We start from the raw sequence: 12,621 nt of genomic DNA, 5'->3' as shown, positions 1-12,621 counted from the left end.
TGCGCCGCTTAATCTTCGGCTCCATGCCTTTCAGAATTTTGAGGCGCCAAACCGACTTCATTGGTGATATAGTCTTGCACGGAGCCCAAGAGAAGAACGGCAATCCAACGGCGGACGTTTGTTCCCCGTGCATGCCATACACTACCAGAGAAAACATTTTATATTTTGAAGAACATTTCACCTAGCAGCAATTGAATGTTTGTCTAACTATTCCTCTTCATAGAAAAAAATAAAATAGAAGAATCCATGGACGTTCGCATAAAGCAAGAGATCCTTGAGACCTTGGGTACGCCTCAACATAATCGAGGCAACGACAGCGTTTCTGTAGGCCCTTCAGTGTTCATCGAACTCAGCAGTAGCAGTAGCAGTAGCAGCAGCAGCGACTCCGACTCGGATAACGGGGAAAATGGCGACGCATTTGTTTACACGGGAGCTAGGGTTTCTTCGACGGCCAATGGAGTTTCCAAGAAGAAGAGGAAACTCGATGAGTTGGGAGTGGTTTTGCCGGTGGGTTTTCTGGCTCCGCTTCTTCCTGCGCCCCCGGCATCGGCTGCTGTGGCGGAATCACAATCGACAGAGAATGTGAATGCAGGCTTAATTCGTCGGAGTTGTAAACAATTTTGGAAAGCTGGAGATTACGAGGGTGCTCCTTGTGGTGATTGGGATTTATCTTCTGGTAACTTTTTATCTTTGTATGTTATAATTATACTGTCCTTTCCTTTTCCCCTAATGAAGGTCGTTTAATCGTATAATTGGAGAATTTAAGGAGTAACTTCCCTTTTTCCCTGATTACAAAGACGAAATTTGCGAGAAGAGAAGGATTTGATTTTCCCTTCTTTAAGTAGGCTGTTAATGCAGCATTAATTCGGGTATGATGCTAATAGCAACGAGTAAGAAAATAATTAGACACCGTTAACATGTGTTGGAAAACTGGATTCCATGTTTTATTTCTTCTATCTTAAAGTGATGGGATTCCGGCTGGAATTCGACCTCTTTATTTTATGGCATGTATGCAGGGCCATTGCATGTCGTGGATTGTATTTTGTGTAGATATACTTGGGATTTAGTCCTACCTCTCTTGCCAGTCTATTTTTCTTTATCTAGTAAAAAATATTGAATGTTTTCCTTTTCTGCTAACACTTACAATTTGGTGCATCCCTTGTTCAATGAACGGTACTGTTACCAGTATGAATTTTTCATTATATGACAACAGAATTATACGCAATGGAGAAGGCGTAGTTTTGCTTTTAATTTATTAGTTGGTAATTAGTTGAGCTTGAATTTCATATGCATGTATTGAATTATTTATGGGTCCTCACTGAGTGTGTTTGTACTTTTGAGCATCTTTAGATAAAGTATGGCATTTTTTTTTTTTTTTTTTTTTTTTTTTTTTGCATATGACATTTCATATCTAATTCTATGAGTTGAATGACAATGTGTTTTTTAATAATTTGTAGGTGGGATGGATCATGTCAGGGTTCATCCTAAGTTCTTACATTCTAATGCAACCAGTCATAAATGGGCTCTTGGAGGTAAACTTGTATAATCCATTTAAAATTTCAATGAGGTGAGGTCATGCTGAATAATTGTCTTTGTTCAGTGTGAGTTTCGAGTTACCGTATTGCCTTTTCTTTTGCAGCATTTGCAGAACTTTTAGACAACTCATTGGATGAGGTACTTCTTACTGAATGCTTTTTAGGCAGTGCGGCACATGAGATTTCTTTCTTCATTGATTGATGATATTTCTCTGTTGGTCCCAGGTTTGCAATGGAGCAACATATGTTAACATTGATATGGTTGAAAATAGGAAGGATGGAAGCAGAATGCTTTTGGTTGAAGGTAGTTAGGACTTTGTCTGGTGCTTAGGAGTATGTTCTTTAGAGATGTATGCTTAACTTTGACAGTATCATCATTTTTAAGTTGTTGGATGCATAGATCACTGTTGATATTGCTGAAGTTGTCCGTGGTATAAGCTCTGATGCAATTTCTTGGAAAATTTTTCATTTTGCTAGGTTGACCTTCCCTCTTTTTTCTTTTTTTCGGGATAGGGTGGGTGAGAATGTTTTTCCTTGAACCTATTTTAAATCCTAAACAAAATATGCATCTCTTGTTTCAATATTTCTTCTCTTTTTTAAATGTTACTGCTTTTAGATTTTGTATAATTCCTAAATGCCAATATTTTTATCTTTTGAGCTTTTTCCATTCTATTTTTTGTCCCTTCTGATAATGCTAAGATATTATATATGTATTCTCACGTTTTAACTCCATTGCAGATAATGGTGGTGGAATGGATCCGGATAAAATGCGACAATGCATGTCTTTGGGGTATTCCGCGAAAAGCAAAGTGGCGAACACCATTGGACAGTGTAAACCAATGTTATTTTTTATTAGTATTGTCATGATCATCTTTCTTGGTTGTGGGATTCATTTTGTATTTGCACTCTTTTAATCAGATGGAAATGGATTTAAGACTAGCACCATGAGGCTTGGAGCAGATGTCATCGTATTCTCACGCTGTTGTGGAAAAGATGGAAAAAGGTTTGCAATTGTTTTTACTTTTTAGACTTACTTTTTTAAGAATTGGATAAGAAATATTACTTGTCCACTTTTTCAGCAATGTGGCCAGATTGAGGGATTGGTTGGTAATGTCTGTCAACCAATCTTTCTATTTCTATAACTTGCTAACTGCTGACAGTTTTTGTGAATGAAAGAGGGTTGTCACTGCAGCTTCCTCCCCCCCACCCGCACCCAAAAAAAAAAAAAAAAAAAAATGGAAGGTGACTTTCAACTAATATAATTAAGAACATTCTTTGTTCCAGTTGATAGCAATTAGCAAATCATATGAATTGCTTCTTTTGCCTAGGGTTTTGTTAAAAATAATAGTGATTTACACTTTCAGAGAAGAATATGGAGTTCATGGCTGTATTGTTTTATCCAGTTATTTCACTTGCTAGTATAGCCTGTATAGGTTATTTTGTCAAAAATAGGTTTTGACTGTGGCTGTTTTTACTTTTCTCACATTGATTTGCTAGTCGATATTATCAGTCATTAATCACTTGCAAATTCATTAGCTTTGCCTTGTGCATTCTGTTTATTCTCTCTTTTTTGATTAAAGTAAGGATGTTATTGTGCTTCATTTCTGATTTTAGTTTTTAGTTCCGTGGGAAGTAATTAGATTATTTGCTTTTAGTCCTACGCAGAGCATTGGGTTGCTATCATACACTTTCTTGAGGAGTACAGGCAAAGAAGATATTGTGGTGCCTATGGTAAAAACTTTAAGTTGTTATGTATTAGAATACTTTATCCATTATCTTCTCCATATTATATCTTTTGAAAAAAATGTGGGAGGTACATAGAATCAACCCTGAATGTGGAGAACACATTGCTTTTCCATTTTTCTAGTTTTCTTCCGCTTCTCAATTTTCCTACTTTCTATAATTCTAATTGCAAACTGAAAAAGGGAAATATGTTTGGTTGTCTTATTTTCTGATTTCCTATTTTACATTTAGCATTTTGATATTTTTTTTCTACACCTTTTTTATGAAAGAAGCATTATGTTGTTGAAAATAATAAGTAAGTATCAAAATTTAAATATATTGATAGTTTTACAGTGTAACCACTTTGAGTATATGGTTGTATTTTAAACCTGATAACCACAATTACAATCATTATAAAGAAAATCTTAACTTGGCATTTGGAAATCCTCATGCTTAGTTTGAAGCCTCTCATTTTTCTTTTATTGTTCTTGACTGCACAATGCCGTATGGATTATATGATGCACCTAAGCTAGGCCTTGGTCCACAAGCTTCCACCTGTTTGCGAATAGATTTCTGTTTCATGCATCTGGATTGTGAATCATGTCTTTTCCTGCTGTTAAATTCCTATTGTTCTCGTATAGGCTTTATGCACTTACAGTATTTGCTGTTTTGTGAATGTGTCTGTAAAGCTTGACTACGAAAAAAAAGGTAGACAATGGAACAAGATGATGCGATTCTCTAGTTCTGATTGGAATATAAATGCAGAAACAATAGTTCAATGGTCCCCTTTTTCCAGCGAGGCAGACCTTCTTCGTCAGGTGATTTTCTATTTTCAAAGTGTAAATAAAGATACTGAGATAACATGCTCATTTTTTCTTAGCATTAGTGTATATTGTGTTAGATACATAATTTCTGTGGGTAAAGTAAGATAATATACTTCAATTAGAAAGAGAAATAATAATATGGGTGAGGAGCATTGTAAGTCCAACAAATTGAAGTTTGGCAGGTGGCCTAGTTGTTGCATCTATGCTCTTAATTTTTTCGAAAGGGGACTGGTCTATGTATTATGTCGTGTTTCTTCTGAACTGTTGAGGTATGGGATTCTTAGCTATAGAGGCCCCTAGCACTAGATGGGACATAAGCACTTGAATTTGCTTATATGTACTAGTATTTCACTCATGGGTGCACACACACTATTGTGTCCGCAGACATGTACACACTACAGATTTGCTATATGTCGAATTTTTCCCTTTTTATCGCAATGTTTTTTGAGAATTATAGCTGAACAACCAACAATTAATGTGTTTTTAGTTTTCTTGTTTCTGACCATTTCCTGTGGAGCATCTTTGTTATTACCGATTGTGTGATCATATTTTTCTTTAAATATTAACATATGGTTCTGTACTGTTAGTTTAATCTCATGTCAGATCACGGGACTCAAATAATAATATACAATCTATGGGAGGATGATGAAGGATTACTGGAGCTTGATTTTGACACTGATCCTCTTGTATGCTATCAATATCTGTCATCCTTGTTTATATTTTTCTCTTTTGTGACCAGTGATTTCAAATAGGATTTTTTGTGAGGGTAATTTTATGTGGTTACATCTGGCAGGATATTCAGCTTAGAGGTGTCAATCGAGATGAGAAGAATATACAAATGGCAAGGGAGTTTCCAAACTCGAGGCACTTCCTCACTTATAGACATTCATTAAGGGTAGCTAATCTCTTTACACGATTTTCAATTTTTTTTAGCATGACTATTTTGTATTATTCAAATGAACAAATTGAAGAATTTTTTCCTGTTCTATTTTTTGTTGCCGTCTTATCATATTGGTGTCCTTCAGTCATTATTTTATTTTAGCATAATTTTCCTAGTTTCATCTGGGGTGTTAATGTAATAGGAAAACCAACATAAGTGGTATTGGCTCTTCTGCATTGTGCTTTCAGTTGTAATTCTTTGGATTGACCTCAAATTATTATGTTCTATCGGAAGTAGGGTTTAAGATAAACCCCCCAAGGACTGATGTTTTGTTCTCTATATATTCATCTTTTACATTATTCAGGTGGAGCTGTGGTTTGTAAGAGGTGAAATTTTGAACTATTTCCTGAGAAGAAAATTCTGAGGCTGAATGCATGAAATACTGATACAGTGAATTTTGATGTCTAAATTACCTATATTACTAATAAGAATGAAAACAGTACTATTCAATCTAAGATCCTTCCACTGATTTTGAATTGAGTTTCCAATTTTTATTGGGGCCATTGCCTATGACTTGTGTAACTTGTACTCAAGTAAATCCAAATGGGCGATACGTTACACTTGGAATTCTTCAAACGAAGGAGCTCTTATGCATTATTAGGTGCCTTCCTTAGTGATGTTGGATTCAATCTTTTCTATGACTTATTGGTAATTGTGGTGCTCCATGTCATCCTCCAGAGTTATGCCTCAATTCTCTACTTGAGACTTCCTCCTGGCTTTCGAATCATTCTTCGTGGAAAAGATGTTGATCACCACAATATAGTGAACGATATGATGCTGTCTCAGGAGATAACTTATCGGCCACAACATGGTGCTGAAGGGGTCCCAAAAGACTCAAATGTAATAATATGTGTTCATTCTTTTCTAAGATATTATTTCTTTGCTTTTCTTAATTTCAATGCTTTTTGCTTGCAATTGTTGAAAACAGATGGCGGCTATTGTAACTATTGGCTTTGTGAAGGATGCAAAATATCATGTTGATGTTCAAGGCTTCAATGTTTATCATAAAAATCGACTAATCAAGGTTTGTTCTGTTTTAAAATATGGCTAATGCCTCCATAGAGTTGCAGCATAACTTATTCCTGAAATATCATCAACAATAAGGTCCAATTTATCTGTATCTTCAAGTTGCTCATTATTGCTGCTGTTGATAACGATTAAATTGTGTACTATTGTTCTTGGACTAAGCACTGCTTTTTTTCAGCCTTTTTGGAGGCTTTGGAATGCAACTGGAAGTGATGGCCGAGGAGTTATAGGTATGCTATATATTTGAGGTTTCCTTGGTATCTACACTACTTTCGGTTAAGTATGTGAGGGCCTTTTAATCGTTTCTTGACAGGTGTACTAGAAGCTAATTTTGTTGAACCAGCTCATGATAAACAAGGATTTGAACGTACAACAGTTCTTGCAAGACTTGAGGCTCGACTTGTACAAATGCAGAAGACTTATTGGTTTGTTTCTTGTTTAACTATTATCATTGCTCTTTTGGAATGTATTAAATTCTTTCTGATTTTTATCCATGACTAATTATACTGCATTGCTTTAGGTCCACTTTATGTCACAAAATTGGCTATGCTCCTCGGCGAAATAAGAAACTCATAAATGAGAGTGCAGGTGGAGGTATGTTGTGGGACCTTCACTGCTTTTAATTGCTTGGTACCAATTGCATTGTTGTGTTACAGTTGCTTGGTACCAATTGCATTGTTGTGTTACAGTTGGTTGGTGGTTATGAATGCTTGATGGAAAGTTGCTAGTAATCTTGCATAAAATTGTCTTTGTTCTGTAGAAACTTCTCCTGATAATGGTCCAGACATACATTCTCATTCTAAGTATACTACCTTGAGTGGGAAGGGATCCTCGCATTCAGACAAATTCTTTTCTCATGTAGCTCAGAAAGGAGGCAAGAGATTGGAGACATTTGCAAGAAATGGGGACAGGAACGGTCATGTCTCTAGTAAAGGAACAGACACACGAAAGACGCCGTCCAAATCTGGAAGAAAAGCAAGGTCTTCTGTACCATCATCACCTTCCTTAGAAGATGTTTCTGATGATGATGTGAATATTCACCTTCCGACAAGGAAGGATGGGATCTATACAACTGGGTCATCTTCATGCTTGAAAGATACCACTCAGCAAGCTGTCACACAGTCCAAGTCTAAGGTTCCATATCCCGAAATATAATCTCTATATTCTGTTTTTTTTTTGGGTTAGAAAATTATGCTATTTTACTTGCCCCATCTATTAATATGGATCCTTTAAGCTTGAAAAGATGTGTAGTATTATTGGCAGATTACATTATTGCTAAGTTTCATGGTGAGAAACATGTATCAATATAGCCACTTTGGAGCCTCGACTTTAGGATTACCTGAGTGGTATTCTCCCAGAATCAAACCTCAAATGACAATTTCCACGGCCAGTACGATAGGCAAGATGATTTATGTCGATTTCACACTTGCTAGTTGTTAAACAACATAAGCAGCTGAACAGGGTTTGAAGTATCAGTATTTATTTTTTCTTTATAATGCAAAGGCTTTAGCATGCTACCCCCTTTTAAGAGTTAGATTTGATGTAATTCTAGTTAAAAGTTTATTTAAATCTTTAATGTGTTAATGTTAAATATTGGATGAAATTTATCATTTGTTGAGATTTGGATGAAACTATCTTCAATGGACTGAATCATATGGATTGATCACCTGTTGATAAAAAATCAATAAGATTGTTTTGTCATCCTTGTGTCGGTGTGTGTCACCATTCATTTATGTAACATTGTTACAGTTGGTCTTTTTATGATGTTAATAGTTATAGTTTGATTTACAGAATGGTACTGTGGATCACAGTAAGCATGCCCTTTCAGAATCTGATATCTGTACCATTGATCAGTTGAAGCAAGAAAATCGTAAGCTGAAGGAAAGGTTGTTACTTAAATTTGCTTCTTTAATTCTAGTGTTGTGCTTCATTTTTCACCTTTTAACTTCGTTCTTGTCCGTTCTTTAGATTAGAGAAAAGGGAACAAAGGTTTCAAAGTGAGCAGATTCATGGTTTGCAGTGTGAGAAGTGTAAATCAATTGAGACAAAGGTTTGTGAATTTATCATCTTATATTAATTACTGTGCTGGAGGATGATCTGGGGAAACCAGAATCCAAGTGATCAATGCATCTGTCTGTGCATGTGTTATTTGTGCTATGTGAAATGTGACTCCTTAATTTTAGCAGCAATTGACATATTTGACTGTAACTTTGGATTTCATCTCATCCCGAATCCCCATCCCAAAATTAAATAATGAAATGGAGTTTTTGTAGTAATGGTGGGATATTTCTGTCAATGGGACAAAGGTATGCAAGACGGATACATAGTATTGATTAGGAAAAGTTATATAAGTTCATTTCAGTTGAAGAAAAAATACAAGAAAGCAAAGAAAAATAAGCAAAGCAAGTTGGTAGTTCTTCAGCTGTTTGCTTTTTTTTTTTTTTTTCTTGCTCTTTCAAATGATTTTAACCGCTGAAATCTCTGTTTTCTCTGTTACAGTTGCAGGAAGCGCAGCAAAAAATTGAGGAGTTGAACAAGGAACAAGAAAGTCTTATAGATATTTTTTCAGAGGAGAGGGACCGTTGCGACAAGGAAGAGGAAATTTTGCGGAAAAAGTTGAAGGTACTTGTCCTCTTTCCGAATTTTCGATTTCTAACTTTTTTAACCTGGATACTGCTTATCATGAGTTTCTTTTTCTTGCAGGATGCATCTAATACCATCCAAGAGTTGCTTGACAAGGTAAGGCTGTTGGAAAAGATGAAATCTCCAAGCAACAGAGCTGTCCGATGAGTGCATAATAAAATTCACATGACTTACACTTCATTTGTCCTGGAGAGCTGTACAGAATTTGTTTTCCTCCCTTTTTTACGCTCCTGACGGAATATATCTTTTGGTGCTGAACATTTCTGAGAGTCTTAGAATTGTTCATTTGTTTGTTCTCTAGCTCTGGGTTCCTGCTTTCTCTCCCTGTAAGTTGGTGCCAAATAGTTTCTGCCGGGTCAAATATTGAATTGCATTCACCTGTAGAGCTGCCAAATTTTGTCTTAGTGGCATCTCTAATGTTTAGATCTAATTGTTAGCCGGCTAATGGGTGGGAGGAATATATATATTAACTACACTCCTAATATGTAAATTTATCTGTTGGCGGCTCTTGAATTGCAGTGTGGCATCATCACCACAATTTTGTATATGATACTGCATATTAGATTGATTAGTTTCATAATTCTAATGCATGATGCATTTGCCTTGGATATCCTATCAGAAAAGTGACTGACTGGGCGTCTTCGAAAGCGATTTGGTTACTTTGTTTTTTGAAATTCCATTAAAAGCATTATGCTGTAAATGACGATTGAAGACCATTAAAAAGGTCTATTTGACCTTTTTTTTGGGATTAATTTACTTTCATTTTCATTACCTGATCAAATTTACTTTCTTTCTAACTTTATCATGGGGAATAAAGTTAAGAGAAGACGGTAAAGAGCTTGCGTTCACAAGTTTGTTATTTTTCTAGTTAAGCCCAAGTAAATTGGTAGGGATAAAGTGAGTAACCCATTTAGGCAATTACGGTTTACAACTCTATATAGATGAAGATGTATGGTGCCTATACGCACTTCCAAGAGTTATAATATTTATGATAAAAAAAAAAAATGTAATATCGACCCTTATATTTAAGCAAGCTTCGATTTTACATTTAATTAAAAAAATCTCTACTTTTTTTTAATTAAAAGTTTCATCATGTTAAGTTAAAAAATAGAAGAAAAGGAGCGCCAAAAGTTATCAATCTTATATAATCCGCGCAAAGATCTCGTGGCACCTTTAGTTTTTGTTTTCCTTTCAATTTATAAAATTATATATATATATATATATATATATATATATATATATATATATATATTGTTTTAATTTTACAAAAATTATTATTTTAATAAATCAATTTTTTATGTTATATATAAATGTGAAAATATGGAAAATAATATGATTGCCGGTATCATCTTAATGAAATTTAGAATATCATAAAATAGCTTTAGTCGTAGCTAATTCGAAAATTATATTTTTATATCAACGAGTGTTTGGATAATTGATTTGATACTCTTTTCTCTTAAGTGAGGTTGAAGGTTTGATCCTTTTGAATGAAATAAATATTTGCTAGGAACATTTTATCATTTCTTGGACTGATCTGGTGGGAGCATGATTTAGTTCTAACCCAGTGGGCTTGGAATACTTGTGGTTAAGACAAAACAAAAAAAAAAAATTTTATTATTTGATTGAACATAATTTTTAAATTTTATTTTTTAAATAAATAAATATATATAATAAAAAAGAAAAAAGTATGCTCTTTTTTTTTTTTTTTTTAGGAAAATTTGTGAATTTATTTGGAGAAGACGTAACGTTTCTTTTATGTAATCTTTTTTTATTACTTAATTAATTTATTTATTTATTTTAAATTTCCAATTTAGCACAATAGAGAATCAAAATACTTGAATAAACTCATTAACTTATCAATATTAGATCTTAGCATAATTTGAGTTGTGCTTTTCATTTATTGACTTAGCTTTTTTTTTTTTTTTTTGTCCATCAAAATCAAATTTAATTAAATTATAGCATTTTCATAGTTATTTTTGAAATTGAAATTGATAATCTTTTTAATATAATTTATTTATTGTTATAAGTTGAGTTTTATTCTCAATAAAAATTTGTGATTTATTTTCTTTTTTGTTATTGAATTAATTTGTAATCACTATCACTTTAATTTAGTAAGATATTTATATTTTCATTAGAATAAATAGATGGCCTCCTGATTAAACATTTTTAATTTTTTAATATTTTTTCTTTTGTATCCTAAATACATATAATTTGAAACAAAATAGTGTTTATGAAATTGAAAAAAAATAGAACTTTATATTTCTATTTTGGGTCATTTTTTGAGTTTCAAGCGTTTGTGTGTATGTTCATATATTTATTTCTCTAATGCACTGGATAAGTAATACTATTAATGTAGTCAAAATGATTATCATTATTAATTAAGATCATCTTTTCATTTTTTTTCTTTTATCTGCCGGGAAAAAAAATATTATTATTCATTATTTGTATACAAATATTGATTTGGGATCAATGATAATGATTAGAAATTGAGTGATCACTTGATTTTTTTTTAGCACTATTAGAGTTTTAAAAATCTATATTATGGACTGAATAATTATGTATAAGGATTAGATTAAACTTTATTTTGAAAACACTTCATTATATAAAAATAGAATAACGTACATAAGAAATAACATTGCAAGTAGCTTATATGTCAAAATTTATACAAATTAACCAATTGTATTTATGGTAATCTAAACAAAAACTTATGCTTTAATATTATATAGATAAAAAATTAAAAGAGTATAAAAAATAAAAGTATAACGAGCATTATCAACGTGCAACGCACGCCATAAAAAAAGACTGGTTTCATATAAAAGCACATTTTTAAATTTATTATTTTTTTTAGGAAAATTTTTAAATTTATTGTTAGTGTAAAAAAAAAAAAAGTGAAATGCGATTACATTTTTTTTATGAAGAGGACAAGGCTAATACAATAAGACTTAATTAATGTATTTTGGTGGAAAAAAAAAAAAAAAAGACTTCCGTCCTCAACACTGAACACCCCATTCAAAGAATTTCAAATTAAAAAAAAATGAAAAATACAACTTGTTAATTGTTATAATTGGTAACCATTTAACTTTTTTGCTTTTAATTTAAGTACAATGCCTTTTACGGTATCTTATCTTATATTAATTTGATTTAGTTTGTTGTTGAAACTGTGCATTAATAATGAAATTCTCATATTGAATATTGTCTCCATTTCAAATATTTGTTATATTCTCATATTGATTTAATATATTTTTAAACATTTGTCATATTTATTAATTTAATAAAAAAATAAATTAATTCTTTTATTTTTTAAATAAGATAAATTGAATGATTTTTTTAAAAATATAAGATATTGTAGGCATTGGACGAGTAAGCAGCTACTTGGTACCGATAATCACTTGTTTCCTTCTATGTTATGTGGTCACTAGTTTTAGTTACTCTTACTAGTTATTACTGCTGCTACACTGCGGATCCCGCTTTTAGGTTTGTTTATTTAAAGATTTTCTTTTAAAACCATAATACACGTAACTCTACCCCTGTTCCCAAACAAACACCTTAACTTTGATTGAAAGCTTCGAGACCAAAAAGCCAATAAACCCGGTTGTCATAATTACCCCTTCAATTATTACTAATCCTCATTCTTCAATTTTCATTAATGCGCGTGGACATGATTCTCCTGAATATTATTAGATTCTTAAATATACCCACACGTCCCCTAATCACCGTAACCATCATAATCTCCCTCTGTCACACGGCCACGTGCACTTACCAATGGTCAATTCATCCATTTTTAACACTGCCACGTGCGCCCGTAACCATGGTTAATCAAATTCCTAATGTATCCCATCTCGCTATAAATACAGTTCCTTCTTGGTCTCCACCTCAAGGAACGGGACAAAAACACAAAACCCTAATCTACTCTTCCCCCCCCCCCCCCCCC

At 33.1% G+C, this 12,621-nt stretch overlaps 1 protein-coding gene across 2 annotated transcripts; it reads left to right on the top strand.

Annotated features, from left to right (window-relative positions):
- LOC105648761 (Histidine kinase-, DNA gyrase B-, and HSP90-like ATPase family protein) lies at window positions 1-9,298 on the top strand. 2 transcript variants are annotated; one of them, XM_089715376.1, is made up of 20 exons: window positions 1-676; window positions 1,458-1,532; window positions 1,640-1,674; window positions 1,761-1,839; window positions 2,274-2,366; window positions 2,454-2,538; window positions 3,191-3,266; window positions 3,947-4,075; window positions 4,669-4,767; window positions 4,875-4,976; window positions 5,700-5,861; window positions 5,950-6,045; window positions 6,226-6,277; window positions 6,361-6,472; window positions 6,568-6,641; window positions 6,910-7,181; window positions 7,839-7,933; window positions 8,016-8,097; window positions 8,547-8,669; window positions 8,751-9,298. In XM_089715376.1, exons 1-20 carry the CDS (start codon window positions 247-249, stop codon window positions 8,835-8,837), a joined length of 2,358 nt encoding a protein of 785 aa, XP_089571502.1. In that variant the 5' UTR covers window positions 1-246; the 3' UTR covers window positions 8,838-9,298. The 2 variants fall into 2 exon arrangements, with proteins under 2 accessions (XP_089571502.1, XP_089571501.1); XM_089715375.1 differs by having other exon boundaries at window positions 2-676; window positions 6,808-7,181.
- The last annotated feature ends 3,323 nt before the right edge of the window (window positions 9,299-12,621 follow it).

Source organism: Jatropha curcas, chromosome 10, assembly GCF_041381405.1.
Source record: "Jatropha curcas cultivar XTBG-Jc1 chromosome 10, XTBG_Jcur_1.0, whole genome shotgun sequence".
Taxonomy (NCBI): domain Eukaryota; kingdom Viridiplantae; phylum Streptophyta; class Magnoliopsida; order Malpighiales; family Euphorbiaceae; genus Jatropha; species Jatropha curcas.
The sequence above is the reverse complement of the archived record's forward strand: the minus strand, read 5'-3'. Positions and strand labels throughout refer to the sequence as shown.

Excerpts from the sequence above, each read along its gene's own strand:
- LOC105648761 (XM_089715375.1), top strand. The coding sequence starts at position 247 with ATGGACGTTCGCATAAAGCAAGAGATCCTTGAGACCTTGGGTACGCCT. Across the intron at positions 677-1,457 it reads TGATTGGGATTTATCTTCTG|GTGGGATGGATCATGTCAGG; the intron begins GTAACTTTTTAT and ends AATAATTTGTAG. Across the intron at positions 5,862-5,949 it reads GGGTCCCAAAAGACTCAAAT|ATGGCGGCTATTGTAACTAT; the intron begins GTAATAATATGT and ends TGTTGAAAACAG.